The 25145-nt window shown below is 54.4% G+C and overlaps 8 protein-coding genes across 8 annotated transcripts; 4 read left to right on the plus strand and 4 right to left on the minus strand.

Annotated features, from left to right (window-relative positions):
• Nucleotides 1–3543: 3543 nt before the first annotated feature.
• J4E84_010158 (uncharacterized protein) lies at nt 3544–4950 on the minus strand (the record flags this gene model as incomplete). The annotated part of the gene is made up of 1 exon (XM_049392715.1): nt 3544–4950. The coding sequence occupies one exon, from the start codon at nt 4948–4950 to the stop codon at nt 3544–3546; it is 1407 nt and encodes a 468-aa protein (XP_049239516.1).
• A 657-nt stretch (nt 4951–5607) lies between these two features.
• Nucleotides 5608–5943, plus strand: J4E84_010159 (uncharacterized protein; the record flags this gene model as incomplete). The annotated part of the gene is made up of 2 exons (XM_049392716.1): nt 5608–5676; nt 5740–5943. The coding sequence occupies 2 exons, from the start codon at nt 5608–5610 to the stop codon at nt 5941–5943; spliced, it is 273 nt and encodes a 90-aa protein (XP_049239517.1).
• Nucleotides 5944–6232: 289 nt separating this feature from the next.
• J4E84_010160 (uncharacterized protein) lies at nt 6233–7265 on the plus strand (the record flags this gene model as incomplete). The annotated part of the gene is made up of 2 exons (XM_049392717.1): nt 6233–6673; nt 6723–7265. 2 exons carry the CDS (start codon nt 6233–6235, stop codon nt 7263–7265), a joined length of 984 nt encoding a protein of 327 aa, XP_049239518.1.
• A 234-nt stretch (nt 7266–7499) lies between these two features.
• On the plus strand, nt 7500–8566 carry J4E84_010161 (uncharacterized protein; the record flags this gene model as incomplete). The annotated part of the gene is made up of 2 exons (XM_049392718.1): nt 7500–7581; nt 7686–8566. The coding sequence occupies 2 exons, from the start codon at nt 7500–7502 to the stop codon at nt 8564–8566; spliced, it is 963 nt and encodes a 320-aa protein (XP_049239519.1).
• A 486-nt stretch (nt 8567–9052) lies between these two features.
• Nucleotides 9053–11554, minus strand: J4E84_010162 (uncharacterized protein; the record flags this gene model as incomplete). The annotated part of the gene is made up of 1 exon (XM_049392719.1): nt 9053–11554. One exon carries the CDS (start codon nt 11552–11554, stop codon nt 9053–9055), a length of 2502 nt encoding a protein of 833 aa, XP_049239520.1.
• Nucleotides 11555–12140: 586 nt separating this feature from the next.
• Nucleotides 12141–13973, minus strand: J4E84_010163 (uncharacterized protein; the record flags this gene model as incomplete). The annotated part of the gene is made up of 7 exons (XM_049392720.1): nt 12141–12219; nt 12276–12570; nt 12619–13384; nt 13499–13543; nt 13594–13700; nt 13756–13801; nt 13860–13973. 7 exons carry the CDS (start codon nt 13971–13973, stop codon nt 12141–12143), a joined length of 1452 nt encoding a protein of 483 aa, XP_049239521.1.
• Nucleotides 13974–17749: 3776 nt separating this feature from the next.
• On the minus strand, nt 17750–19412 carry J4E84_010164 (uncharacterized protein; the record flags this gene model as incomplete). Its single annotated transcript, XM_049392721.1, has 5 exons — nt 17750–17902; nt 18047–18132; nt 18186–18250; nt 18640–18766; nt 19190–19412. 5 exons carry the CDS (start codon nt 19410–19412, stop codon nt 17750–17752), a joined length of 654 nt encoding a protein of 217 aa, XP_049239522.1.
• A 2668-nt stretch (nt 19413–22080) lies between these two features.
• On the plus strand, nt 22081–23730 carry J4E84_010165 (uncharacterized protein; the record flags this gene model as incomplete). The annotated part of the gene is made up of 1 exon (XM_049392722.1): nt 22081–23730. One exon carries the CDS (start codon nt 22081–22083, stop codon nt 23728–23730), a length of 1650 nt encoding a protein of 549 aa, XP_049239523.1.
• Nucleotides 23731–25145: the final 1415 nt, after the last annotated feature.

Here is a 25145-nt window from a genome sequence, read left to right on the forward strand (position 1 = left end):
AATGCACCGCAGCCAATCCGCGACGAATCCCACACGTTCATGCATCGCGGAGCGCACCGCGCAGTCCTGCAGGTGGATCCGCTTTCGTCATGCGAATTGTCAAAATCCATCCTCACGAGTCAGAATACCGTCCGTCTGAATTCTCTTCTACGAGTTTGCACAAAAGAGTTGGATGAGTATTGGTCATGCTTACTTACACGATAAGAGATTGCGGTTCCGCGCCTTCCAATGTAAGTGGCCATCGTTATATGCCCGTCGCCGGCAAGGAAAGACCGTCCCGAGCAACCCGAATGCTCCTTCCTGGCTATATCCACGTCCCTCAACAACCCCGCGCCAGCGTAAGTCAGTTGCATACACAGCACCGGCACGGCGGTCCTCATGCATGGGCTTCTCATACAGGTTTACACCTCCGCAGAATCCCTGATCTTCTTAGACAACCGCTTTACGTGGACCTCGCATAAGAACGTACGAGAATGACCTCCACAACCAATGCAGATCTGATGATTCCCCTCATTGTCGCGGCGCCGTGCGTGCTACAGCCGACACCTCATCCGACGGAAGCTCGCTGGGTAGTGCTGGCAGCTTCGACGGTGAAGTTTACAAATATATCATACCAGCAAGATGGTTTGAACCCGAGCTTGTTCGTATGCTGCACGCACCGAGATCGCGTCCTCTTTGTGAAGGTCAAAATACCCAATCCTCTCAAACGCGCCTGGATGACTTGTGGACTCCACTATACAAATGCCTTGCAATGATTTCGTCTCGCCGGAAGCACCGCGCCGCACGAGGACAAGCAACTGGGCATCGATCACTTTGTGATTGTGGCAACGAGGAGCCTTGTAATCATCAATCATAATCTCGAACGCTCCGTGGGCTTTAGCGCTGGGCTTAGTTTCAGCAAATGTCTCTGCCATGGACGACGGCCATTTGCCTTTGGTCATGGTACACCAGGCATTGCTACCTGACGAATCAGACGCAGCGCAAACGTTCACTGGTATGACTCTGCATTCCAGAAGCACCGAAGCTTGCTCGAGTTCTCCAGAAGGCTTTGTCGCAATATCCATTTTGACAACAGCTGCCATCTCGTGCGGAAACCGATCTTCTTCACGTGTCCAAGATAGCCAACTTATGCTCGCAGCGGAACCGATTTGGCCTGTTATGCTTGCCCAGCTCCAACTAGGCGCGCGCCACGCCATCGGTCTCCTACAGCTGTCGCTGGTTATCCGCCAACACATGTCCTCAATGAAACGTCCTTCCCACAGGCCGGCAACCAAGCGATCGTTCATGAAACTTCCAACTTCTTCTGCGACACCATTGAGCGCTACGAAGATGTCCGACTCTTTGGTCAAATCGACCCCGCTGTAATGGAGGAGGAACACACCCCACGCTTCATAAATCCTGTTTTGGTTGGATTTGTCTCTGCCATCGCGTTGCTGGCGCCCGAATATTTCACCATAGAATATTCCAGATCTTGAGATGGACTTTTGCCATCGAACGTTGTTGATGACCCTTTTAAGGAAATTAGGATCGAAGCCATCTACCGAAGAAGGGTCACCGCTAGCTACGGCGTAATTTTCGTTCGTGTGGGCCTCAAAACATTCCCAAGCCAGCAGTTCTTCCGTAAAGTGCAAGATGCGTGGGGAAAGGAAACGTTCTTGAGCGACCCAAGCCCTTTTATTCAAGGGTGACAAGTTGACAAGGGACGATACCTTGAGCGACTGAAAGCCGAACAGGTATGTACCTGGATTTAGCCAGCCGGACGACTCCTCCCGATTGGTATGCGAAATCTCGACTGTTACCGGCGTGAGCTGCTGAATATCACGGTCGTAGAAAAGGCCAGCATCTACACACGGAGCAGAGGTTGCTGCGATACAGAAAGCTGCTTTGCTGTAAACTTCACGGATGCGTGTTGCCTCTGTAGCCCAGTCATCGAGGTCATCCTGGAAGATGCATCTGCACATAGTCAGCGACTGCAAAGCCTCGCGAAACAGTAAGCCATTACAGGGAGTCGATCCATATGTATTGCTTTTTGAATCTTCGCGTGACGATGACAGCGTCCTGGAAAGTCTTGGGCAGACGAGAATCGGGAATGCCGTTTCTTAACATCTTGGCGGTCGCTTTTGTTAGCACGAGATGACATGGATCTCTCCCCCAACAGTGTGAGAGCACTGTGTAAGCTCCCAGAGTGGCAGAGTCGACATTTTCACACAGGCGGACCATGTCTTCCTCGGCGGACCCAACGTCAATTACTCTTGTAGGCAGGAAATTGCTGAGGGGAGCCACATCCGAGCACTTCGCATGAGACCTTCGGCATTGATAGAGTTGTCCTCGAAGGAATGACAGGGCTTTAGGATCCCCTGTGTTCCCGGTGATATGTTGAAAATGTAGATCACGCCTCACTTTGCTCCAATATTAGTTACATGTAACACGAACGATGGTTCAGAAGATTGCCTCTCTTACAGTCGTAGGGTTCTGCATTAGGATACGCATAACATGAGTTACTCTCGAATAGGAGGTCGATACGTAGGCCAGTTCGCCCGTTTCGTCGGTAGCGTGTTGGTCCTACACGATACGGGCCCTTCGAAGTGGTGGTACCTGAAAGTAGATTAGCTCTGCTACTTTTAGGTTTTGTAAACACGAGGTATTTACTATGTCTATCGAACGCTTTATAGAGTCGAACGCAAACGTCACATGGGAGCTCCAGAGCTTCTTGAAAAGAATCTGCATCTCCATGATGAACGAAATCAACTTCGGCTGTGTAACCAGTGTGGAATACACACGCTTCTCGAAACAAGACTTTGCAAGGCTCACAAAGCGAGGCTGGTGGTAGTTTCGGGACCGTTTCTTCTTGTGGAGAGCGTAACCTGCCCATTATCGCAAGAGGAGGAATAAGTGTGTCGACAGAAGTGCTCATACTGGTAACACGCGAATACCAGAATGGGTAGTGTTAACGAGAAAGTATCGGTGTATCCAGGATGGTCGAGGTAGACTGGAAGTCAGTCGCAGCCCCTCACTTCCTGGATTGTGGTGGCTGTACGTTATGCACGACGACGGCGCGGTTAGCGCTAGCACTCAAAGAGTGACATCTAGAGACTATCGACCTACAGGGATGCGCGCCGCGAGTGCCGTGTAATTGCAAGTGTCGCGAGGCACGCTTGCCGAATACACACAAACAATAATGAAAGTGCGGCTAGTGTAGATAGTATAAGAGCAGTATCAAAACAGTGTTTCACAGCCCATTGCCTTTGCGAGCACGTCTTACCGTCCAATCATATCCTGGACCTGATCACGCCGCCTCAATATTCTCGAGTGCTACAAAAAGCTCACTCCAGCAAACAACATCAAAGCTATCGCGATTTTACCGTATACCAAAGTATCATCTCACTGATTAGCCCGGATCAAGACCAGGCCCCAGTCTCAGTCAAAGACGTACTCGCAATACGAAAGACATAACACGATGGCCGAAACCTCCCATCAAATGATGACGAAAGGAATTACACTTGCACGATCAAAGACGCACTCTATTCTCATCCTCTACACACCCTACAACTTCGGAAACCTAACCCTCAAAAACTGATTCGGCCACGCAACATCCAACCCCAACTGCCACGCCACCCTCAACACCCACTCCGGCTCCCTCATAAACTGTCTCGCAACCAGCACAACATCCGCCAACGGCTCCTTCCCCTCCGTAACCCTAACCGCAGCCTTCGCCTCCATCGCCACCTCCTCATCCCCAATCCTAGAAATCGTCGACGCTGCACCCCCTTCTTCAACAATATCCCTCGCTTGCTCCGCCTCCGTAATCAGACCAACAGCGCCGATGAAAAGACTGAGATTCTCTTTCTTGAGCGCACTCCGGATCTGGGCGGCGATTTTGATCTGGTAGTCCTTTGAATCGAACATGTTGATACGTTGGTCGGGGTGGTTTCCTCCGCTGCTTACGTCGAGGAGGTCGATGCCTAGACCGGGTAGTAACTTCGCGAGGCGGATCGAGCTTTCGACGTCCCAGGTGCCGCGGGCTTTGCCTAGGTCGGTTTCTTCCATCCAGTCTGTGGAGCTGATGCGGAGGTACAAGGGCATGGTGTCTGGGATAACTGCTCGAATGGCCTTGGTGATTTCAACAAGGAGGCGAGTCCGGTTTTCGAAGGACCCGCCGTAGGCATCTGTACGTTGGTTTGTAACGGGGGAGAGGAATTGGTGGATCAGGTAGCCGTGCGCGCCGTGGATTTCGATGACGTCGATACCGGCTTTTACTGCTCTTTGCGCTGCGTCGGCCCAGTCTTGTACGAGCTCTTTGATCTCCTTTTCGCTGAGAGCGCGAGGGGCCCAGTATCCGCTGCTCTCGTCATCGGCCGCTTTCTCGTCCCACGCCCATTCTTGGCCGCCCATGGGGCCGACGACATTGGTTGGCCAGCCATCTGCGTCTACGTCGGCTTTTACGCTGACTTTACGCTTTCCGCCTTGTGTCTTTTGCTCGCCGGCGATCCAGGGCGCGCATGTACTTGCTTTTCTACCTGCGTGTGCGAGTTGGAGACCACTCTGCGCTCCCTGGCTCTTGATGAAATCCGAGACTCTTCGCAGCGCGGGAATTTGGGAATCACTCCATATGCCGGGGCAGTTTGGCGAGATGCGGCCGTTGGCTTGGACGCCGGTGGCTTCTATGAAGACTAGACCTGCGCCTTTGAGGGCGTAGTGGCCGAGCGTTGCGATGTGGTAGTCTGTCAAGGCGCCGATGGTGGGGCCTGAGGATGCGGTGCTGTATTGGCACATGGGCGCTACGAGGATGCGGTTGCGGAGGGTGGTGCCGCGGATGGTGAGGGGCGTGAAGAGGGTTGGTGTTGTGCCATTTTGTTTGGTGTTTGGGGCGGGCGTTCCTGGTGAGGTCAAATGCTTTGGGGTGAAGTATGGGAGGCCAGGGACGCCTTGGTTGTAGTCTTGGGGTGCCATGTTGCGATGTCGAGTCTGAGGATTTGGGTCGACTGTTCTTGTATAAAGACGATAGGAAACTATAAATCAGTCGGGAAAAGGTGCTAGTAGAAATGTCCAAGTCGCCTATGCTAGAGCACGCAATGCCGTTGATTTGTAAGTATCTTTTGGCGTGGAGATAGTTGCCGAGGTACATCTGCACTTGCCTGAATCAGAAGGTGCTCAAGCTGCAAAGGCTTGCGAAGTTCAAGCCTTCGAAGAACTAAGCTTCGTCGAAACCGCTCATGATCTTGATGCCTCAGGCATTATATTCGCCACTTTGTATAACACCGCAAAGCCTCCAACAAGCACACACGTACTAGGGAACGCGGCCTCAGCGTCCATGGATTGCATCAACGTCATATGGTCAATGGCTATTCCTTTCGAGTGGACAGACTTTACAATCTGGACGCGACTGAAACTAGGACTGCCGCAGAAGCGTCTAATGCTTACGCCGACGCGCGAGCTGGAGCGCGTCGCCATGTGATGTGCTCGATGACGTCAATGTAACCGTCACTCGATATAGTGGCCAAACTTCCAGCGCAAGTCGTGCAAGACAACCAACCATCTACAACTCTTCAAACTATTCCCTACGTACCTCTAAACCCTTCTTCTTACGAATTCACCATATACACCAACATGTCTGCTGCACCAAACAACCCCGGTCTTGTCTCTTCCCACGCCCAATACGTCAAGGGCGCCGCTGAGGTACGCGACGACTCGCCATTCCAGCCCTTTCATATATAGAGCCAGGCACTAACTCACTCCTAGGAGACCATCGGAAACGTCACCGGCAGTGCGCCATGGAAGGCATCGGGTGCGCAGGACAAAGAGCAGGCCGTAGACGCCATGAAGGCAGCATCAGCGAACCGCGACCCCAGCCAACAAGGAATGGGCGGCATTGAGGAGAAGGCAGGCAACCTAGTTGGCTGCGAGGGCATGCAGAAGGAGGGCGCTGAGAGCAAGAAGGATTAGACAGCTACTGCAGTTGTCGGAATGAAATAATATAACGAGATACGAGGCACCAAGGCTACTAAATTGACATGTATCATGATACCCTCCTACGATATGACTACCAAACATGTGTTCGTACGTCATTGCCTGCGGTATCTAGGTAGTATCGTGAAGGGCCGACCCTGAGCTTCGGTGGTCCGTGTGAACCTTGAGCTTGAGCTTCTCGCAATCGAGCTTCAACAAACCACAAACTTCGCAATCGCATAACTACCAGCCCGCCACCAGTCGCGTTAATCTCTATATCTCCAAAATGGCGCCTCCGATACGCGCGCGCTCGATCAAATCAGACTCCTTCCACGAACACTTCCGAAAGCTCAAGACCTCCGTGTACCAAGACAGCCCTCGCCCCAACGCCGTATCATCCTCGCACTACATCCGCACGCTATCATGGAATGCCTCTGGCACATTCATCGCGACAGGTGCCGCAGATAGGACACTGCGCATCTGGAACCCTGAAAAGACGAATGCTAAGAACTCGACTGAATTGCGCACGCCCAACACGACAGCAGCCCTAGAGCGCGTATCCTTTCACCCAATCAACGAGAATGAGCTCGCGAGCTCCACTTCCGATGGCATGGTCAGGTTCTGGGATATACGGTCCAAGGCTAGTGTTGGCGAAGTCAAGGTCGGCGAGTGCCCGTTCACGTTGGCATGGACCCCAGATGGGAATGAGTTGGTCGCAGGTAGAAAGGTCAGACGCCTTAATAGCCATGCTAGACATACATGCTGACATTCCCTAGGATAATCTCCTTGTCACCATCGACCGATCGACCCTAAGCATCCTCTCCGAACACCAACAAGTCCTCCAAACAAACCAATGCGTCTTCGACTGGTCGGGCAATCACCTCTACACAACAGCTGGCGACGGCAGCGTCAGAAGCCTTCGGTACCCGTCTTTCGAAAACGCCATGACTTTGAACGCACATACCTCTGCATGCTACGCGGTATCACTGTCACCCAGCGGCGAATACCTGGCAGCAGGTGGAGGCGATGCGCTTATCTCACTCTGGGACACACAAGAATGGATATGCACACGGACTTTGGAATTGACCGGCGGCATCATCAAGTCAGTCGACTTCTCCTTCGACGGTAGCTATGTTACTGCGGGCTCTGATGACAAGGAAGAGAAGAAGATTCGCATCGCGCATGTCCATACCGGAGAGATTGTACACACGGTCGATGTGCCGACACCAGCGTCCCACGTCGCCTGGCATCCGTGCCGGTATATCCTCGCATACTCCGCGGACAATTTGGGTCTCAAGATTATTGGGGGTATAAGCTAGTTGGCACAGGAGAAGCACAAAAGGAATGGCGTTCACCAGGTCTGCAGGTTCGTATGATACCCATCGTAATCGGAATCCAACGCGCAGCATGCCGCGGGATACTTTTTGCAAGCGGCTTATTTCCGTCTGTGACGCAATCATAGTGCTCCATGTCGGAGTAGCAGAGTCCGTCTTTTCCTCTGTGAAAGTCAAGTCACTTTTCTGCATCTTCTGTACCCTCCAACCTTCATCACCATGGATATCTCAACACCAATCAGACCAAACGACATCTTCTCGGCGAAAGGGCTAGTGGTGGTCATCACAGGCGGCGGCAGTGGTACGTTACTCAAGCTTCGAGCTACCCCACCAAGCCCCGCGCCCTCACATCTCGAACATGCTCGAGCTCAAAGTATCGTAGCCAGAAGGCTTACACAATCACAGGTCTCGGTCTCGCCATAGCATCAGCACTCTACCAAAATGGCGCCGAGCGAATCTACCTCCTCGGCCGCCGCCGCGAAGTCCTCGAGAAAGCCGTCAACGATCTCCAAGCCAACGTCCCACGCGACTCCAACAACACCGGTAGCCTCCACGCCCTCCCCTGCGATGTCACCGATCTCACCTCCGTAAAAGCCGCCGCCGACACGATACAAAAAGACATCGGCTACGTCGACGTCCTAATCAACAACGCCGGCGTAATCGGCCCCAAAAACGGCGCCGACATCTACAAAGCCGAGTCCATCCAACAACTCGCCGACACCATGGTCGCCGGCTATGATGGCTGGCAAGACGCCATGGCAATAAACACCCAATCCGTCATCGGCGTCTCCGCCACCTTCCTCCCTTTGCTCGAAGCAGCAAACACGCGCCGCGGCTGGACCCCCGGAAAAGTAACAGGAACCGGAAACGCGCGCGCCCGCTCCACCTCCCTCGCCTCTTCCAACGGAATCGAACTAGACGACGACCGCATGGCACACATAATCACAATCGCCTCCGTCGCCTCCTACATGCGCTGGGTCTCCGCGGGGCTAGCCTACAACGCCAGCAAAGCAGCCGCCGCGCACCTAGGCAAAATGATGGCGACCTTCCTGTCTGAATGGGGTATACGCAGCAATATTGTGTGTCCCGGGCCGTATCCGAGTGATATGACGGCAGGTCTGAATCCGGTGTATGGGACGAATCAGATACCGCAGGGGAGGATGGGCGGGATTAAGGATATTGCTGGACTGATGTTGTTTTTGGTGGGGAAGGGGGGAGCTTATGTTAATGGGACAAGCATGTTGACTGATGGGGGGCGGGTGGGGGTTTTTCCGGCGGTTTATTAGAGGGGGGTTTGTGTAGAGATGAGGTGGATGGCATAGGGCGTGCAATGATGGGAGGTTAATTGCTTTGCTTGTTTGTGTTTTGATGCAGGCTGCAGACGTGTTCAGTTTTGTGATTGTGTGAAGTGAAGAGATGCGGATATGGTGGCCTGTTCGCGATCCGTACACATTGATCATGTCAGATGGTACATGAAAGTATATCATTTTCATTCGTTGGCATGCTTGTCAGGTATCTATGCTATCCACCACCCCATCCAACCCTTTCCTTCTCAATGCCATGCTCGCTTCGATAATGCACCTCATCATCAAACCCCCGCGTCCAGCAATCCGCTGCCTCTACCTCCTCCCCTTCCATTCCTGACCTTTGCCTACCCTCCCCAGTACCCCCCTTGGTTCTCAGCCCGTCACAGGCGCCCATCTATTTCCCGTTTTCCTTCGTTGCCTTGGGCCATTTTTCCTACGATAAAGGGTCCAAGAATCGTCGTTGACCTACATCCGACCCAACACGCCCCTCACACTCCCTTGCAGGACCTGGTTCCCCCTCACGCTAATCTCACCAATACCCGTGTCGCCCCCAGAGCCGCCATTGAGCCAGCGCTGGAGGAGCGCGTTGCTCTCCATGGGCTTGATATTCTGGGCCGCTGTACCGACCGTAACGTGTGCAGTAGGATTGACAGTCGTAAAGAGCAACTCCTCTGTCGTTGTACCCGCCGCACTGTCGATTTGAAGCGTGCTAGAGCCGTTTAGACGCACGACGAAACACATGATGCGGTCGTCCCATACGATCCGCTCCATTTGTACGTCGCACTTTCCTAGCTCGGGCTCCCAGGTACCTGTAGTGTTGGTTCGCTGTGCGGTTTCGTGGAGTTTGCTGAGTTTGTCCCAGTATCCTTGGTTTTGAGACGCAGACGCGCGGTGGATGAGGGTGACGTGGAATTCGTTTTGGACGCGCTTGTTTTGCTTGAGTTGCTTGTACATGCTTGCGGTGTTTGCGTCTTTATCTCTGAACAAAGATTCGAGAATCGCGTTGATGCGGCCGGGGTCGAGGCGGACGGAGAAGTACTCCATGCGTGGCGCTTTCTTGGGCTTTGGTGCGGGCTGGTTTTGCTGGTTGTGGGCTGCTCGTTGACCGTTTTGGGTGTTCTGGTTGCCCCTCTGGTTCTTGTTGCCTTGGGACAGATCCATCTTAAAGTCTGGTGTGTAGTCGTTCATGGCCCACTGGATGGCGGCGTCCATGTCGGGGTCCGTGGGCATCTCCTTACCGGCGAACAGGGCTGGGTATGTCTCAAACATCTTCGCAATAATAGTCTCGAGGTTCTCGCGCGAGTCGACCGTAGGGTCGAGGTCGATGACGAGATCGAACAGATCATCTGGCTTGTCTGAAGGGTCGACTGGTTGGAAGCGATGCATGAATCCCTCCATGATCTCGACAATCTCGCCCCTGCCTTTCGATCCTGCTTGGATCGTCTGATGGTTGTCTCCGCGATCGAGCACGCGCTTCTGTGTTGCTTGTCGGATGCGGTCGTAGTTCGCTCGATCGTGCACATAATGTAGTGCGACGAACCGGGCATCAGGTACGGTCTTGGAGATGTCATTGATGATCTGGTCGCGTTCGCGCTTTTGGTGGTTGTTGCGATCCGCAATGACGACGGGATTTGTGACGAGCATTGAAGAGATGGTGTCAGCAAAGATCTGACCGCGACCCTTCTTCGCTTTGACGTTGTCGTTCTGGAAGTGGCCCCAGCCGAACAACTTTACCAAAGCGAGTGCCAACGTTGTCTTTCCGCATCCGATAGTCGCAATTGGGACAAGCACAATATTCCTGTCAGCCTTCTTGCTCTCGACAGGCCCGTTCAGCTGCTCCTGCCGGATAATATCCGCACCGGTTGTTCCGCGGAACTTGAGGAAGTCGTCGCGCATCTTGATAATGCCGTGGTTCGCGTTGTACTGTTTGGCCAGACCTTGGTTCTGAGCAAACTGCCGGCGGGCAAAGTCTAGGTACTCCTTCGTGATGGCTTCGTGCTTCTTATACCGTGGTGGCTTACCGGCGATCAAAGCCCTAGTGCACTCACGCCACTGCCGGTACATGAGATATGGCTCTTCGAACTTGTACTTGAAGAACCAATCCACATACGGCGCACCCTCGGTCTCGCGCGCCTGGCACCGGATGACGAAGCCTTCTGTGTCGCGGCCTTCGTAGTTGCCCGTCTCGGCGACTTTGTCCAAGAACTTCTTAACCTCTTTGACGTCGTTCTCCATAACGTATGTGACCTTCCTCATGCCCCACTCCTCCGCGAACTTGTCTACGAGGTGACCAGGGTATGTCGCGAACTCGGGCAGGTTGAGATTTATGCCGTGGACGTAGAGCCCAGCCTGCTCGGGGGTGTATGCTAGGACGTGTTCTTCGAAGTCGTCGTCGCACAGCTCAGCCACCAGTGTCGCGTTCATGGACCGGAGTGTGCGGGCGAGGTCCTCCTTCCTCTTTCCAACGGTCGCAACATGGCGCTCGACCCATTTCTCACCTGCCATGGCATGGCTGAGCTCCTCGCCTCGTGGGCCAGTTGAGTGCTTGCTGCAGACCAACAATGTGCCATCATCGAGACCGGATATGAAGATGATGCAGCCGTTCTCCTTGACACTCAGCTCGTACGGGCCCTGCGTGTGTTGCTCCACGTTCTTCCATTGAGTCTTCGGGACCTCGCCGTGATTGAAGAACTTGTCGTAGCCTCGTGTGGCGATCTCGTAGTTGCCGTCGCGGTTCTTGTATGTGAAGAGGCCTCTTGCGTATGTGGGGAGATTTGCCTTCTTGTAGTCCCACTCGTTCATCTTCCACGAGTCGACGGTGCGGCCATTGGGGAGCGGGAACGTGTGTTTCTTGACGGAGAAGCCGCCCTTGCCCTTCTTTCCCTGGTGCGCCTCGAGTGTGTGGACTAGCTCGGTGATCTCTTTGGGGTCTTGGGGCGCATACGGTGCTTGGTCGCGGTGCGCCATGATGGCTGTCGATCGGAAGGACCGTGAGAACGTGGGGGAGGTTCGAGTAGCGCTTCGCAATGGACTATGTATCTGTGGGATAGGCGGAGGTAAGCGAAAGGTGGTGGGTGGTGCAATGCAGACGCGTGGGAGCGGGGAGAATGAAATAAGACGAGCGAGCATTCGGTCAGGCAGCAAGCAAAAAGTCGAGAACAAGTGCGCAACAACGATGAGTCAACAAAACAGGCACGGCAAGGGCGTTTCTCACCAGAGCTGCGCTGCAAGGACAATCATTAAAAGGGCGTCAACACGGCGCAGTCGCGTTGAGGTCAGTCTAGAGTCATGGCGACAAATCTGTGTCCAAACAGCGATGAGATCACTCGCCCGCCTGTGGCTGTGGCAGGGGCTGACTCCCGCGGGGTCAAAGCCGCCTAACCCGTTTGAGCAGCATCCCATTCCTTCACATCGCATTTACACACTTGCATTTCTGTATGCATGATCCTTGTCGAGTTACTATCAAAAGCTACGAAGGATGTACCGAAAGATCCACGGACCCGCCGCTGCATGTCGCTCCCGATATCTGTTTATTAATCCCAACTGTGCCGCATTATAGCTTCTTTACACCTTCAGCCAAGATCTTCTCAACTTCATCCTTGTGCTTCGAGAAGTTGTCGACCAGATTGTCCCTATCATTTGATTAGCCTCATTCCAATGCTTCCTCTCTTGATTGGTCAATACATACCACATCTTCGGGTCGTGCTCGTGCTTCTTCTTGCTGTTCCACGCCCAGTCGGTAATGGTGAACATCCTCGAGCTCTCCATCATGAACGCGACGGCGCCCTTAGAAATCTGCATCTCAGGCGGCGGCGCTGCACTTGCCGCCTTGAACTCTTCATAAGCGACACCGTGGGGTACGAAACCGCACTCGAAGCTGATGCCTCCCGGTTGGAACTCGTCCGAGCGTCCTGCATACTCGCCATAGATCAGGCCCATGAGCTCAGAGGCTCCGTTGCGGTGGTAGTAAGGTGGTCGGTAGGCTATGATCTGGTTAGCATCCTCGGTGCATGAGAGTCTCGAGCACATACTGTGTGAAGCCACATCCCAGCGCGGGCTGAAGATCAAGAAATCCGCAAGCGGCGCTGCGGGGTCGCGCGAAGGTGCGGTAATGACGCAGAAGATGGATGGATCAATATGATCAACCGAGATCGAGCCAACATTGACGAACTTGGTCAGATCGTACTTGTACGGCACGTAGTTGCCATGCCATGCAACGACATCAAACGGCGAATGCTCCTGCTTGCTGACGAAGAACTTGCCAGCGAGCTTATACACAATCTCCCACGACTCTTGCTCAATCTCGTACTTCGCGACCGGGTGCAAAAAGTCGCGAGCGTTGGCAAGTCCGTTCGCGCCGAGAGGACCGAGTTCAGGGAGCTGGAACTGCGAACCCCAGATTTCGAGAATGTAACCCCGCGTTGGTCCTTCAACCTTGACTCTGAATCGCTGTCCTCGCTGGATGACGCAAATCTCGCCTGGCTGCACATACATAGGCCCAAACTCGGTCTGAATGTCCAAGGCTCCTAGCTGGGGCACAATCAAGAAATCACCGTCCGAGTTCACCGCTGCTCTCTTGTTCATGCTCGCATTGCAGAGGTACGTGTGAACAGCTAGGCCTTCGCGGAGTGTTGGGTCGCCAGAGCCAGCGATACTCTTGAGACCAGAGATGAAGTCAACATCGCCATCTGTGGGGGTATCGAACGGAAGCCACGCTAGCTGTGTAGGAGAGACGTGAACGCGCTTGTTCACGGGGAGATAGTTTGACTCGGTATCTTCGTTATCGGGGAGGTCGGTCTAGAAGTTTGTCAGCAAATGAGACAAATGATCAGACATCGTTTCGACGCGCTATCAATCTGACTGCGCGATCGGTCAAAGCGCGCAGCCGAAGTCCAGGAAAAGAGTCCTTACAAATCCTTGGTGCGCAACGGCCGGACGCGCCCTATATAGGTAGGCCTAATCAAGATGTCAGCATCGATATACCCCCCTTCAAACAGGGTACTGACCTTCTTGTTCAGATGTCTGGGAGCGACGAAAGAGGAACCGGTCATCTGCTCCGCATACAGTCCGAATCTGACGCTTCTGGGGTTGTTCTGGCCTTTTGGAATAGTTCCTAGAAGAGATCGGTCAATTTCTCGTCGCATAGCTCGGATGTACGCGGCACTCACCTGGCACTGCTTCTGATTCGAAGCTGTTGCCGAACCCAGATTGGTACTGTAGGGCGCATGTCAGCAGCGAACTCCAAGATGTCGAGTTGTCGGTGTCAGCTCACCTCATATGGATCATTCTTCCTCGTGCCGAAGGAAGGTATCGCTCCGTCCTTCTGCGTCTCCGCCCAGTGGAAGATATTCTGGTACTCCTTTGGATCTTTGAGCTGTTCAGGCATGATGACGTGATTGTTGTGACCGTTCAGTGAAGGTACTGTATGAGATCGGTGTGAGACTAATAGATTAGACTGAAAGACTAGACGCAGATATGCTGTGCGATAATGTAGATGATGTTCGAACGAGAGCTTGGTAGACCAGAAAGTCCCGCGTCAAAAGAAGAATGGCATTGTGTTCCTACGACCCCACACTTGCTCGACCCCACAATCTCGCGTCGCAGGAAGCCGCATCGTGCATAGCAATTCCGGTGACCGAGTTCCCACTCCTGGTAATCCTTTCGGAAATCGTCCAATCAGCGATGGCACCGACACCAGCGGAGGTGAGCACTCGTCGTCATGCCCAGCTGTCAGCGCCGACGAGGTTGGTTTGGGCGTGAAGATGCGCAACTGCCGATGAGGGTCGAAGAGGGGTAGCTCCACGGACTTGCGACGCCGGGAAAGAGCGGACTTCATGCCACGCCGATTCGCTGCTAGTATGTGGCAGTGGAGCTGTGGGTATGATTGTAAAGGCTCGAGTAAGAAAGTAGTCAGCATTTCTGGATGTACGAGTCGGAGGAGTCGGGTGGATGAAGAAGCCCGAGTCGCGATTTGGAGTTGTGCTCAACACCAAAAGCGTATACCACCTTCTTCGTGACTATGTAGGAAGCGCGTTGCCAGGTCGATGCGCATTTCTCCTAGACATCACCGTTTATAATATTTAAGTTGCATCAACGCAACGCATCTATTTCGAGAAGCCATGTGCGTGCGTGGTAATACCTCCTGTGCAGTAGTTGTCGCGACAGTGAACATACTGCATTGCAATCTATCGTGTTCTGATACCCAGTAATCTCATCATCAGAGACATTCCGCGCATCCTCACTCAGTCAGCCTCAGTCATAACACATCATCGCATACCTTTCCGCATCCTCCACATCTCACCATCCCAAAACAAGGCCACCAACTGCCCCTCACACCCTCAACACCTCGATCCTTCCCGTTCCATCCATCCCACTCCTTCTCCAGCTCTTCTCAGACGTCCAACCCAGAAACGTCAACGCCACAATAAATCCGCTGTCAGCCCTATACTGGCGAGGTCTCGTACGACATCATTCCCGCGAGCGGACCTCGCCTATGCACGGCACGACGATGGTGATCGAAAGCTGAAATGCCAGCCTTACCCGTCGTAACACACATCTAATCTCGCAGATGCTACCTATGCGATTTCTAAACGAGAGACGACTCAAGATCGCGTGTCTCAGAATAGCTGAACTCGCAGCAAGTATGCTCGTCCTCATTCAGACAGCGGTGATAGACTACTGAACGTGGCGAGACCCTCCTCAGCATACTTCGCTAGCAAACACCCAAAGCAGCAGCATGGGGAAGACGCTCGAGTATTGACAGTCCCGAAGCGTAATCTCACCAAGGTGAAGCGAGTCTTGTCCGACAAGGCGAAGCGACTCCGCGCCTATCGGCATGCATCAGCAAAGTAAGCACCTTCTTCGCTGCAGTTACGCGTCTATCGCATGATTACACTCTTACAACATCCAAAACCATGCGTCCCATACGCACACAGCAAACCAAAGCCACACTCGCCCATCTCGCCTCACGATGCCAAACGCGATCTGCGCCACAAAAGGCCCGAATGACCATCGGAACCCTCTACCCCAACCGCACCTGATATCAACCAAAATCAAGATATCAGACTTGTTCGTAGATTTGACAATAGAAACCGCACACCTCCCTCGGCACCCAATACCGAAATCTTACTTTACCCATTCCAGGCCCAGCCCTTGATATCACCACAATACCTAGCTTGTTACTGTAAACTTTCGGAGAGAGCGCGGAAATCATGTCGTCATTACCCTCACGGGCTCTCACATCTCACACACACACACACACTTTCTGACCGCTCATTCATCGCGAACCAAACTTTTGCTTCTTCCTTTGTCAACGACACCACAGGCTAGTCTTGCACAGTACGTCCAGGTGCAGAATCGGAACCGCGATTCGCGCCCAATAAAGAACAGTAGTGCTGGCCCCCATCTGTTCATGCCCATGCCTCTGTTAGTCGCAATCTTGACCGCCTCGCCCGCCTCGCGCAATAACCTTGGTACACCATCTATCTAGGCCCACGCCTAGTCGCATTCCTATTTTGCAAGTAATGCGCCCAGCGGCCACCAGCGCTGCGACCTGCATACCTTGCTTTGAGAGCAAACGACCCGACCCTGTTGCACGTTGTTGTGGCGGTTGGCGTGCAGACGGAGGTGCGTAAGCGCCCATGCTTGCATGCGCAATGCAGCGCGATGCGGGGTATCCCTATCCCTGTATGATGGTCGCCCTCTCCCTGTCTAGAGAAGGCCATGGCCACTACACCACTACAATTCTTCCCTTGATCGCGATAAACCAGCCCACGCCCAGAACTCGGGTGTATTTCTGTCGTGCAGGTATGTAGATCACGAGGCCCTTTTTTCTTTCCTCTTCATCAAAGACAGTCAGTCAGTCATCCCATCTAGACTTGTCTCGCTAGGATGAACCCTGATCTGCTATCGCTTCGTTAAACTTGCCTCGCTTTCGCATCATCTCTCCTTGCATTACTGTTCCAAGGTTTGGTAGGTTTACGGAGGAAACCAGGACTAGGGCTGTTCAGTCGGGTGATTGCAGCATGATTTGCAGCATGCGAACATATCGCGTATCGCGCGAACGAAACGTAAACCGCGCAAGTGCAAGGAGTTGGGAATAAGTCATGTACGCAGGAGAGGCGTAGGCCGTGTCAAATACGCAACCTAACCTGCTTTCTGTCTAAACCTAATCCAGGCGCAGCCACTACTATACTATGCTGCTTTCTACCTGTGATGGCGCGATGCAACAACAACCCAACTAGTTAGTAAACGCGCAAGATGGTGTCAGAGCCGTTCGCAGCGTGCGCCTTTCTGTCTGCACGCTTGGCGAGCTTGCAAACGGACGGCGCATCCTCGGGATGGACCCTGTTCTTTGGGGTTGATCTTCGATCGACACTCTGCGCCTGCCTTTTGACGTACACACCCACGCTGTAACTACGCTTCCGTTCGCAGCGCCGATCCGTCCTCGTTGCTGATCGGTCGAAACTTACGACTCGTACGAACTGCGTAGTCAAGGATACGGCCAGTCGGATTAACAATCCAGTTGCTGCGTAGGCTAAGGCTGGGCTGGCGTTTGTAGTGAACTTCGCCACGAGGTTGGATACAGTGCATGATCAACATTTACATCCGAGGGGCTGATTTAACGCATTCTGGTAGGCGGCCCATCTGAGACACCACGACCTCCAGTCAAGTCAGTCACTCCCTCACACTTCTGGCTCGGGAGGCGGAACTGCAAGTATCAAGTATATTGAACAGGTTTGGTGGAGTCAACAACATGTCGGAAAGTCGGCTTGGAAATGCACATGCGGCGATAGGCCTGTAGCTAGTGTATGAAACGATGAAACGCTGCTTGAACGCCGCACTAGCTGCGCAGTCTATGCCCAGTTCTGAAGCTCGCGACGTTTGGTGTGGCACATCTTTGCGAGCCGACCGATCAATCACAGAGCGCGAGTGGGAGGCGTGGAGAGAGCAACGCGTGCGTGACTACGCAACGTGATGGGCTTGGAAGAAGCATATCGGATGCATCCTGGTAGATGAGTCTTTTTCGCGTCGAGGCAATATACTGCTCTGGCAGACATGATGATGATATTCTTGACGCGCGTTGCGTCAACCTACTTGTATGTACAGAGCGACATAGCCACGATGGCCAAGACAGCATTCGTAATGCACAGATCAGTGAACTCAGTCGTTCATCCAAGCTGTCACACGGTTCGCACCAAAGCGTCCTGCAAACCGCAGGCCCGTAGAGCCCATTGGGAAATACGAGACGATGTACCATAATAGACATACTAGTTGGGCGATAGCCGCAACGAAGGTCAATATGGTGCTGTGGAGCTAGTCACGCGGACAGTGTCAGTAAACACAAACTATGGGGACGATAATCGATAAGGGAGGCGTGGGGGCTCGCTCTCGGGCAGCCATGAACAAGGGTCGACATGTAGCAGGGATAAATGTACTGGGGTAGGAACTTGAACTTACACCTAGAGAGAAGAAGAGTGTGAGGGCGATGCTGCCGAAGTAAGCAGCAGTGAACGGAAGCCTCGGACCAGAGATGAGGTGCTGAACTGATATTTTGTCAGCGACGGTAGTGGTGGGCTCGGATAATGAGGCTGCTTACCGTATTGCATAGGGCCCATGAGGACACCCCAAGCTGCCAAAAAGAGAACGCTTCCCATAGACCATCTGCAATCAGGCCATGGATGTTAGCGCTAACGTTCTTCAGGTGATGTGCATACGACTTGGCGTGGCAGAGTCTGGACTAGGTGAAGGTTGTCTGCACCCTGCAGCGCGCCGAACCTTGGACCCGCATGATCGCTACAGAGGGTCCAGCGCCGATCTCTGGTGGCTAGAGAGTCAAGCGACTGGATTCGTGCAGGCTAACGTCCGCAGTCGGTGAGCGGAAGATGCGATCCTTGACATTGCAGATTGCATGAGTTCGCATAGCCGTGCCGAAGGACGTATGCAGTATGTGTCACTGCCTATCCGCCTTGTATGATCTCACCACTGGCGAGAAGGCTGCATGCAGGGCGTGTTCGGCTGGATACGAGGCAACAGGAGAGCTGAGGACTTACAAAATGGCAAACTTGCGCGGCCTGAGCAGAAAGACAGGCGTGAACATCAGGCCAATACAAGTAGCAAACATTGCCAAGGCAGCAATGAGCAGCCCACCAAACACGAGCAATCGGTCCCACCGACTCACTGCAGGTATGGGTTAGCGGACGTAAACATGAGTCAAAGGTGTGTGCAATGCGAGGGTCCTGCATCCGAAGTGGTAACGCAGGAACTCCCTTCTGTCACATTGTCGGTTGTCGCGCGGCCGGGTACGGTTCGCAGGCAGATGACACGTTGATGCCTGTGGAATTATGGATATCTCCCCAACTAGAGGGATGCGCATTCGAGAATGCCATCTGACAAAACATGAAGGAAGACAAAGAACCATGGCGGTGCAGGTGAAACTAGCCCCGACCGTTGTCGTCTGATGACATCACGCGCCACAGCTATAGTGGGAGGGGTTGTAGCAGTAGGGTATATCTCAGATAAAGTGGAGATGGGGAGCGAGAGAGACGCGTAAGGAAGGTGGACGTGTTTTGCCACAGGATGCAATGGAAGACGTAGACTTACGCGCAAACCACCCCTCTTCCTCCTCTCTGCGGGTGGGCGCTGGGAGAGGGGCGCCAGGGTTGCCCTCTGTTATGGGGAGTCGGACATAGCCTCCCTCGCCGAAGGGATTCAGGTTCTGGATGCGGCCCAGGAAAGAGGGCGGCGCGGTGTTGATGGGCGCGTCTGCCTCTCTCCTGCTCCAGCCGAGCGAGTTCATCGAGTCGCGGAAGGAAGCGGAGGCCATGTTGGAGGAGTGAACACGAGGTGCTAGCGGATCTGAGTATGCCCAGGTGTGAGGATGGGAGTTAGTCGGGAGAAGCTTTGGTCGAAGCCGCAGCAGGCGACACAAAGAGCCGTGGAGGTGCGAGTCTTGGTACGGCTAGCAGATAGCGGCCGTCGACCCTGGCTGGTGTATGTGTAGCTGCCTGGGCCCCGCTGCGGTGAGTGGCTTGGGCGCGTCGTGGGAGGGCACAGCAGCGGTTTGTTCGATTCGGTGCCACTGCTGCTACTGCGAAGACGGACCGGAGGATTTCGTGCAGATGATCGACCTGCGGTGTAGGAGGCAGACGGCCAATGGCAGATGTCAGACAGGCGTCTCAGATGGGACGACGGATGGGCGAGGCTTGTGACGAGGCCGCAGAGGGTGCGAAGGTGTAGCGGAAGGAGCGAAGGACCGGGGGGCGGCTGCGGCGCGTGTGATTGGGCGGCGGGGGACGCAGAGCAGGAAGGAACTCTCCGGCGTGTCGTATGCGATCCGCCTAGTCGTCGTGGTGGAGGGTGAAAGTGAAGGGCATTGAGAGTCTAGCGTCGCCTCGGTGCTCTAGCGACTAGCGCGAGATCGTCTCCCGCTGCCATGAGCCTAGCAAGCATCAAGGACCATGGCCTGGAGAACCACACACACTCTCGGCCAGGTCGGCCATGGCTGCCCTGGACTGTCGACAATGGATGACGCTTGACAGGAGCCCGAAGCCCTTTAGTGAGTCACATTGCGCGCCCTCACCCAGCGCTGCGTAGAAACCGGGTAGCTGAGACAAGATTACCTCGTTCGTGACCAAAAGAGGCCACACCTTGCTGCCGGGGTGGGCGCAGGACCGGGGTGGGCAACAGGCAGAGCCACACTCAGCGTAAGGCGGGTGAGAGATGGCGAAGAGCCGCCAGAGCAGCGAGGTGTATATTATGCGGCCGTGCCGCGTCTCTACCTGTCCAATAATTTCCCTCTCACGACATACTCAGTGTATGTCTACCTGTGGAGTACTCATCACTATATCTGCGGACCACCGCGGGCCGAGCTTCCCTCCACCTCTCCACGACGCCCTCATCTCCGTACGCCTATCCCGTACGCCTATCTCTGTACGCCGCCGCACGTCATCCCCATCTTACGCACCACCGCAGCGGCATCGTCTCGGCGCGCCGTGCTACTCTCTGCCGTTCCCAAGCCAGAGCCCTCGCTGGCTGCGATCCGCGTCAAACAGGCTGATTCGCCATTGCCCATAGCCGCTTGGCGCGCGCACTAGCACCACCACCTCTCTGACCGCCTTCCGGCTTAGGGCCCTCCCACACCGACGCCTCGCTTCAGCTGCCCCGTCGTCGCTCAAGAGAGAGAGAGCCGCTGCAGCCAGCGCAATATCCTCAGCCTGTGCCGCAGACTGTTGCCAAACAAACGCACGGCAGCCCGCCTACCACGCTCTGCTCCACCACGACCAGGCACATCCCACCCTTGATCCCTCCCCGCCATATCCCCCGACTTCCTTCTCCATATCCCACCTCCGCTATTTTACCCACCACCACGCCCGTCGCACCAGGTCTCTCTCACAGCAAGACGACATAGTCGCCACTCGATCAGCACCTCACCTCTCCATTGCTGCCACCCTCGACCAAGGCAAACCTCTTTGTCCCACCCCACGCCGCTGCATCCAGACCGCGACCTCTACCACCACCCTCGACGACCAAGTTTGCTGCCCGTGAACCGCCGCAGCTATCCGCCCGAGCGACCTCACTCCTTCTCTCCGCGACCGAGAGACCGAGTGTTGCAGGTGCATCCCATTGCGCCTTCCCTCAGTTCCGAGGTGAGTCAACGTCCGGCTGCTCTTTCCTTTACCACCGCCTCTCCCACTCCACCGCACCTCGCTTCGGCCTGCGTCGTCAAGACCACGCCAGCCATACCGCGGCCGTGTGTGACGGTTTCGCTGCTTTTGTCCCCTGTACCACCATCCCCACAGCGCCGGGCTACTGCACGGCTGTCGTCCGCCGTCGCTCGCCTCGCGGGTTACCTCGCTGTGCGCCACACTCATGCAACCAACCCTTCAACCGCCCAACACTTCAGACTGCTGGACTGTGCGCTGACATATGCTCTCAGTTCGATCCCGGAACACAGCTCCGAGTTCCCTCACTCCCCACAACCACCTCCACGCCAGCAGACCCGAACCGGTGAGCGATACTTCCCAGAACGACAACTCTTGCATACAGAACATGGCACTAACGTCTTCTGCGCAGACAAACACTAGCCTTCTCTGCCCCAGACCAGAGGCTTGCTCGTCCCTATCAGGCGTCACTAGCTAGGCCTCTCAGCTTGCTCGCACTGTCCTTGTGCACACCAGATAGCAAGCATCTGCCAGGGTCCTTATAGCGACACAGACCGCCTCGTGCTGCAATCATCCTGCAAGCTGCGAGCGCGATCCTTAGTCACTTGCTTAGATCGACGACAGATCGTTTCAGATCATACACATCCACATTCCTGGAATACTGCAACCCACAGTAATGCCAAAGCCTAGTAAGTACGCCTTTGTGACGTCCCCCACTCTGCACCGTCATGAGAACGGCGCTAGAGTGCATCCATTTCCTATATCAGACTCTCTTCTCTCCTCCCCTTCCCCGCACTTTCTCTTCCGTCATTTCCAACGTCAATTTCTATCATGTACTACGAGACCATACTGACTGTCCCTCAAGCGGACGCTCTCTTCACTCCTCCCTCTTCCTACTCTCCTCAAAAGCCGATTGCGAGGCTGGACCTTGGCTTCGACTCTCCCTCTGACGACGTGCTAGACGCTGATATCTTCAACATGACTGGCACAGGATCACCTCAACCATACATCAAAGAAGAAGTCGACGAGATGTCTTTTAACCAACGCTTCCTCGGTCACAACGGCCTTGACATGAACCACCAATACGCTAACGCTCAGTTCGCTGGGCACGAGAATGCCAACGGCATCAACCCCTCTGAGCTCAACATGAGCGGGAGCATGATGGGCAACCACTTCGCCGGCAACAGCTACATGCAGGGCGGAGCAGGTATCGCCGACGACGAACTCGCCGAGTCACTTGGCACTTTCGAACAACAACCAGGCTTCAACAACTTTGCCCAAGAGCAGGTCGGCCAGCAAGACTACTACCACAGCCACACCAACAACCCAAACATGAACCAGGTCTACTCAAACACCCCAGACGACCTGCCCATCCACAGCCCTTTCAACCACCCTGGCAACTTCGACTTCAACCAGTACCAATCAGTACCTCAGAGGATGAACTTCCCTGGCAGCATGCCCAGTGGATCCATGCGCCAGCGTATCACCATGAGCCGGACTGGTTCTGACAGCCGTGCTCCCATGTCACCAAAGACCCCTGCCATGGCTGGTCTCCACCTCGGCACGCCAGACTCTGGCAACTTTACTCAGCCAATCATGACCAACATGCACCGCCATCAAAAGAGCGTGTCTGGTCAGTGGGACGGCACTCCCGGAAGTGCGCACTCATGGATCGACTCGCCCACCGCGTCGCCCCACCAGGGTACCATGCACCACCAGCAGATCACCGATGTCCTGCATTCCGGCAAGCACAACTCACTACCCGCCAAGGTCGATATTGGCCAGAACGCAGACGCTAAGAAGCGCCGGCGTCGGGAGTCTCACAACTTGGTCGAGCGTCGCCGACGGGACAACATCAACGAGCGCATTCACGACTTGTCTCGTCTTGTACCTCAGCATCGCCTCGAGGACGAAAAGATCCGCAAGCACATCAACAATAATGGCCCCTTGTCACCTACCATGGGCGCCACCGGCATGTCGCCTCCACAAGCAACGTCACTTCTCGCAGGTGGCAATGGAAGGCGGGCCGCTGGTAACATTACACAGGGACTGCCCATCGAGGAGAAGGACAAGGGCCCGAACAAGGGTGACATTCTCAACGGTGCTGTCAGCTGGACTCGCGATCTCATGTGGATGCTGTCCAAGAAGCTTCAAGAGTGTGACGAGCTAGCTGCACGACTTCAACAAGCCACTGGCGAAGAGTGGGTCACCGAACAGACTGAAGACGAGAAGCGCATGAAGACCGAGATCCTCGAGGCTCTTGAGAAGAACGGCTCGGGTACCTTCCGATACTCGCGAGGCCCTGGCTCCGGACTCCGAGTGCCCAAGCACACCAACTTGGCCGGTGAACCTATCAGCGGCGCATCTCCACAGAGTCTTAGCCCAGGCATGCAGAGTACCGGTAGCGGTTCTGGATCGAACCAGCAGCAGTACTGGTCTAGTCTCAAAGAGGAGGATGAGTATGGCATGGACATGAACTGATCCAAAGCCTACTAGCTGTCTCTGTTCTTCCGGCCTTTTCATCTCGTTGTCGATTCCTTCACTATGATACCCCGCGATACCCCGCACCCGTTCCTGCATCCTGCTTGATGCATACGCTAGAGCTGCTACAATGAGGCTAAAGACACCTCACATCGGTCGACCATTCCTCGGCATGTCGTCGCCCGCGCGCGTACCGTCTCTGCTGGCCAAGGACGGATGAAGCTCTCGCCTGCATCAAAGCACTTCCCATTTCGTTGCATAATATGTTCTACCCCTCCGTGGCACATCATCACCCTGGTTTCCCGCTCATCATCATCCGAGCTTAGCCTACCAACCGGAGCACGAAGGTCTTCGCCGCTTCGGTATTCGACAATCTCCGTACACGGCGGTCTCTCCTTCTGGCAGCTCTGCGACTCGCTTTCCTTCATCTATTTACATCTTTCTCGCATGTATGTGGCGTGTCACGGTTGTTTACCTGCAGTTTTGCACATCACCACTCTTGTCTTCTTTAATGACGGTTTTGTTTATGGGAGGCACATGTAAGCATGGTCGGCGCGTTTCGGATTGTTGGCGTTCTATGGTGTCAGCACTTATGTTGGTGGGAAGAGAATGATAGATGCAGAAGACGTTCGGATAACGCTTGCTATGGTTACGGTGGGCCTATGGGAATTCTTGCTACTGCGCGTTCTGCCTTTTAGTTCATGGGCTCTAGTATGGGCCGATTGGTCCCAGATACAATTTCATCTACATCAATAACCCCGTCTTTCATGCCTTGTCGAGTGAGATTAAGTTGGTTGAGCCGTGCCCCTCCCTATCCATTCGGCGGTGGAGGCGACCGCCACAGTCCTCCCGCCAGGCAGCCAGTGTGGAGGACGAAAAGGTCCACAAAAGCAACATTCCGGATTCCTGCGTCTCTACCACGCCTCTCCCGTGTCTCAGCCTCATGGCATTCACAATTTTCGGATACGAGCAAATCGCCATCGCCATCGCCATTGCCGCCGCCTTCACGCAACCTCCAAGATTGCGCAAAGACTGTGATACACGGACTACTTGGTCAGGTAAAGCCGTGGCGTCGGCGCCATAGTACATAGCGCTGGATCTCGTACAACAATACCGTATCTAGGGCTTATGGGAAAGTAGTGAAAGTGGAAGAAAAGCAAATCTAGCCGCCGCGCATCTCAACGGCTAAAGAGGGGATAAAAAAAAAAAAAAGCAATTTGTAAGATCATGTCCGAAGAACGGCTCCGGATGGTGAGACCGGGTGTTTGGTTGTTTCGGGTGGTGGGGTGATGTCGTGAACGGTGGAGGATGTGGACGGGGAATGAGGGTATAGGTGTGTATGGGTAGTAAGTAGTGGTACATGCAGGTGACGAGAAGAAGGAATAACAGCTTGGCTTGGTTGGTTGGTTGGTTGG

The sequence above is a fragment of the Alternaria hordeiaustralica genome, assembly GCF_023758085.1.
Source record: "Alternaria hordeiaustralica strain BMP 2776 chromosome Unknown scaffold_37, whole genome shotgun sequence".
Taxonomy (NCBI): domain Eukaryota; kingdom Fungi; phylum Ascomycota; class Dothideomycetes; order Pleosporales; family Pleosporaceae; genus Alternaria; species Alternaria hordeiaustralica.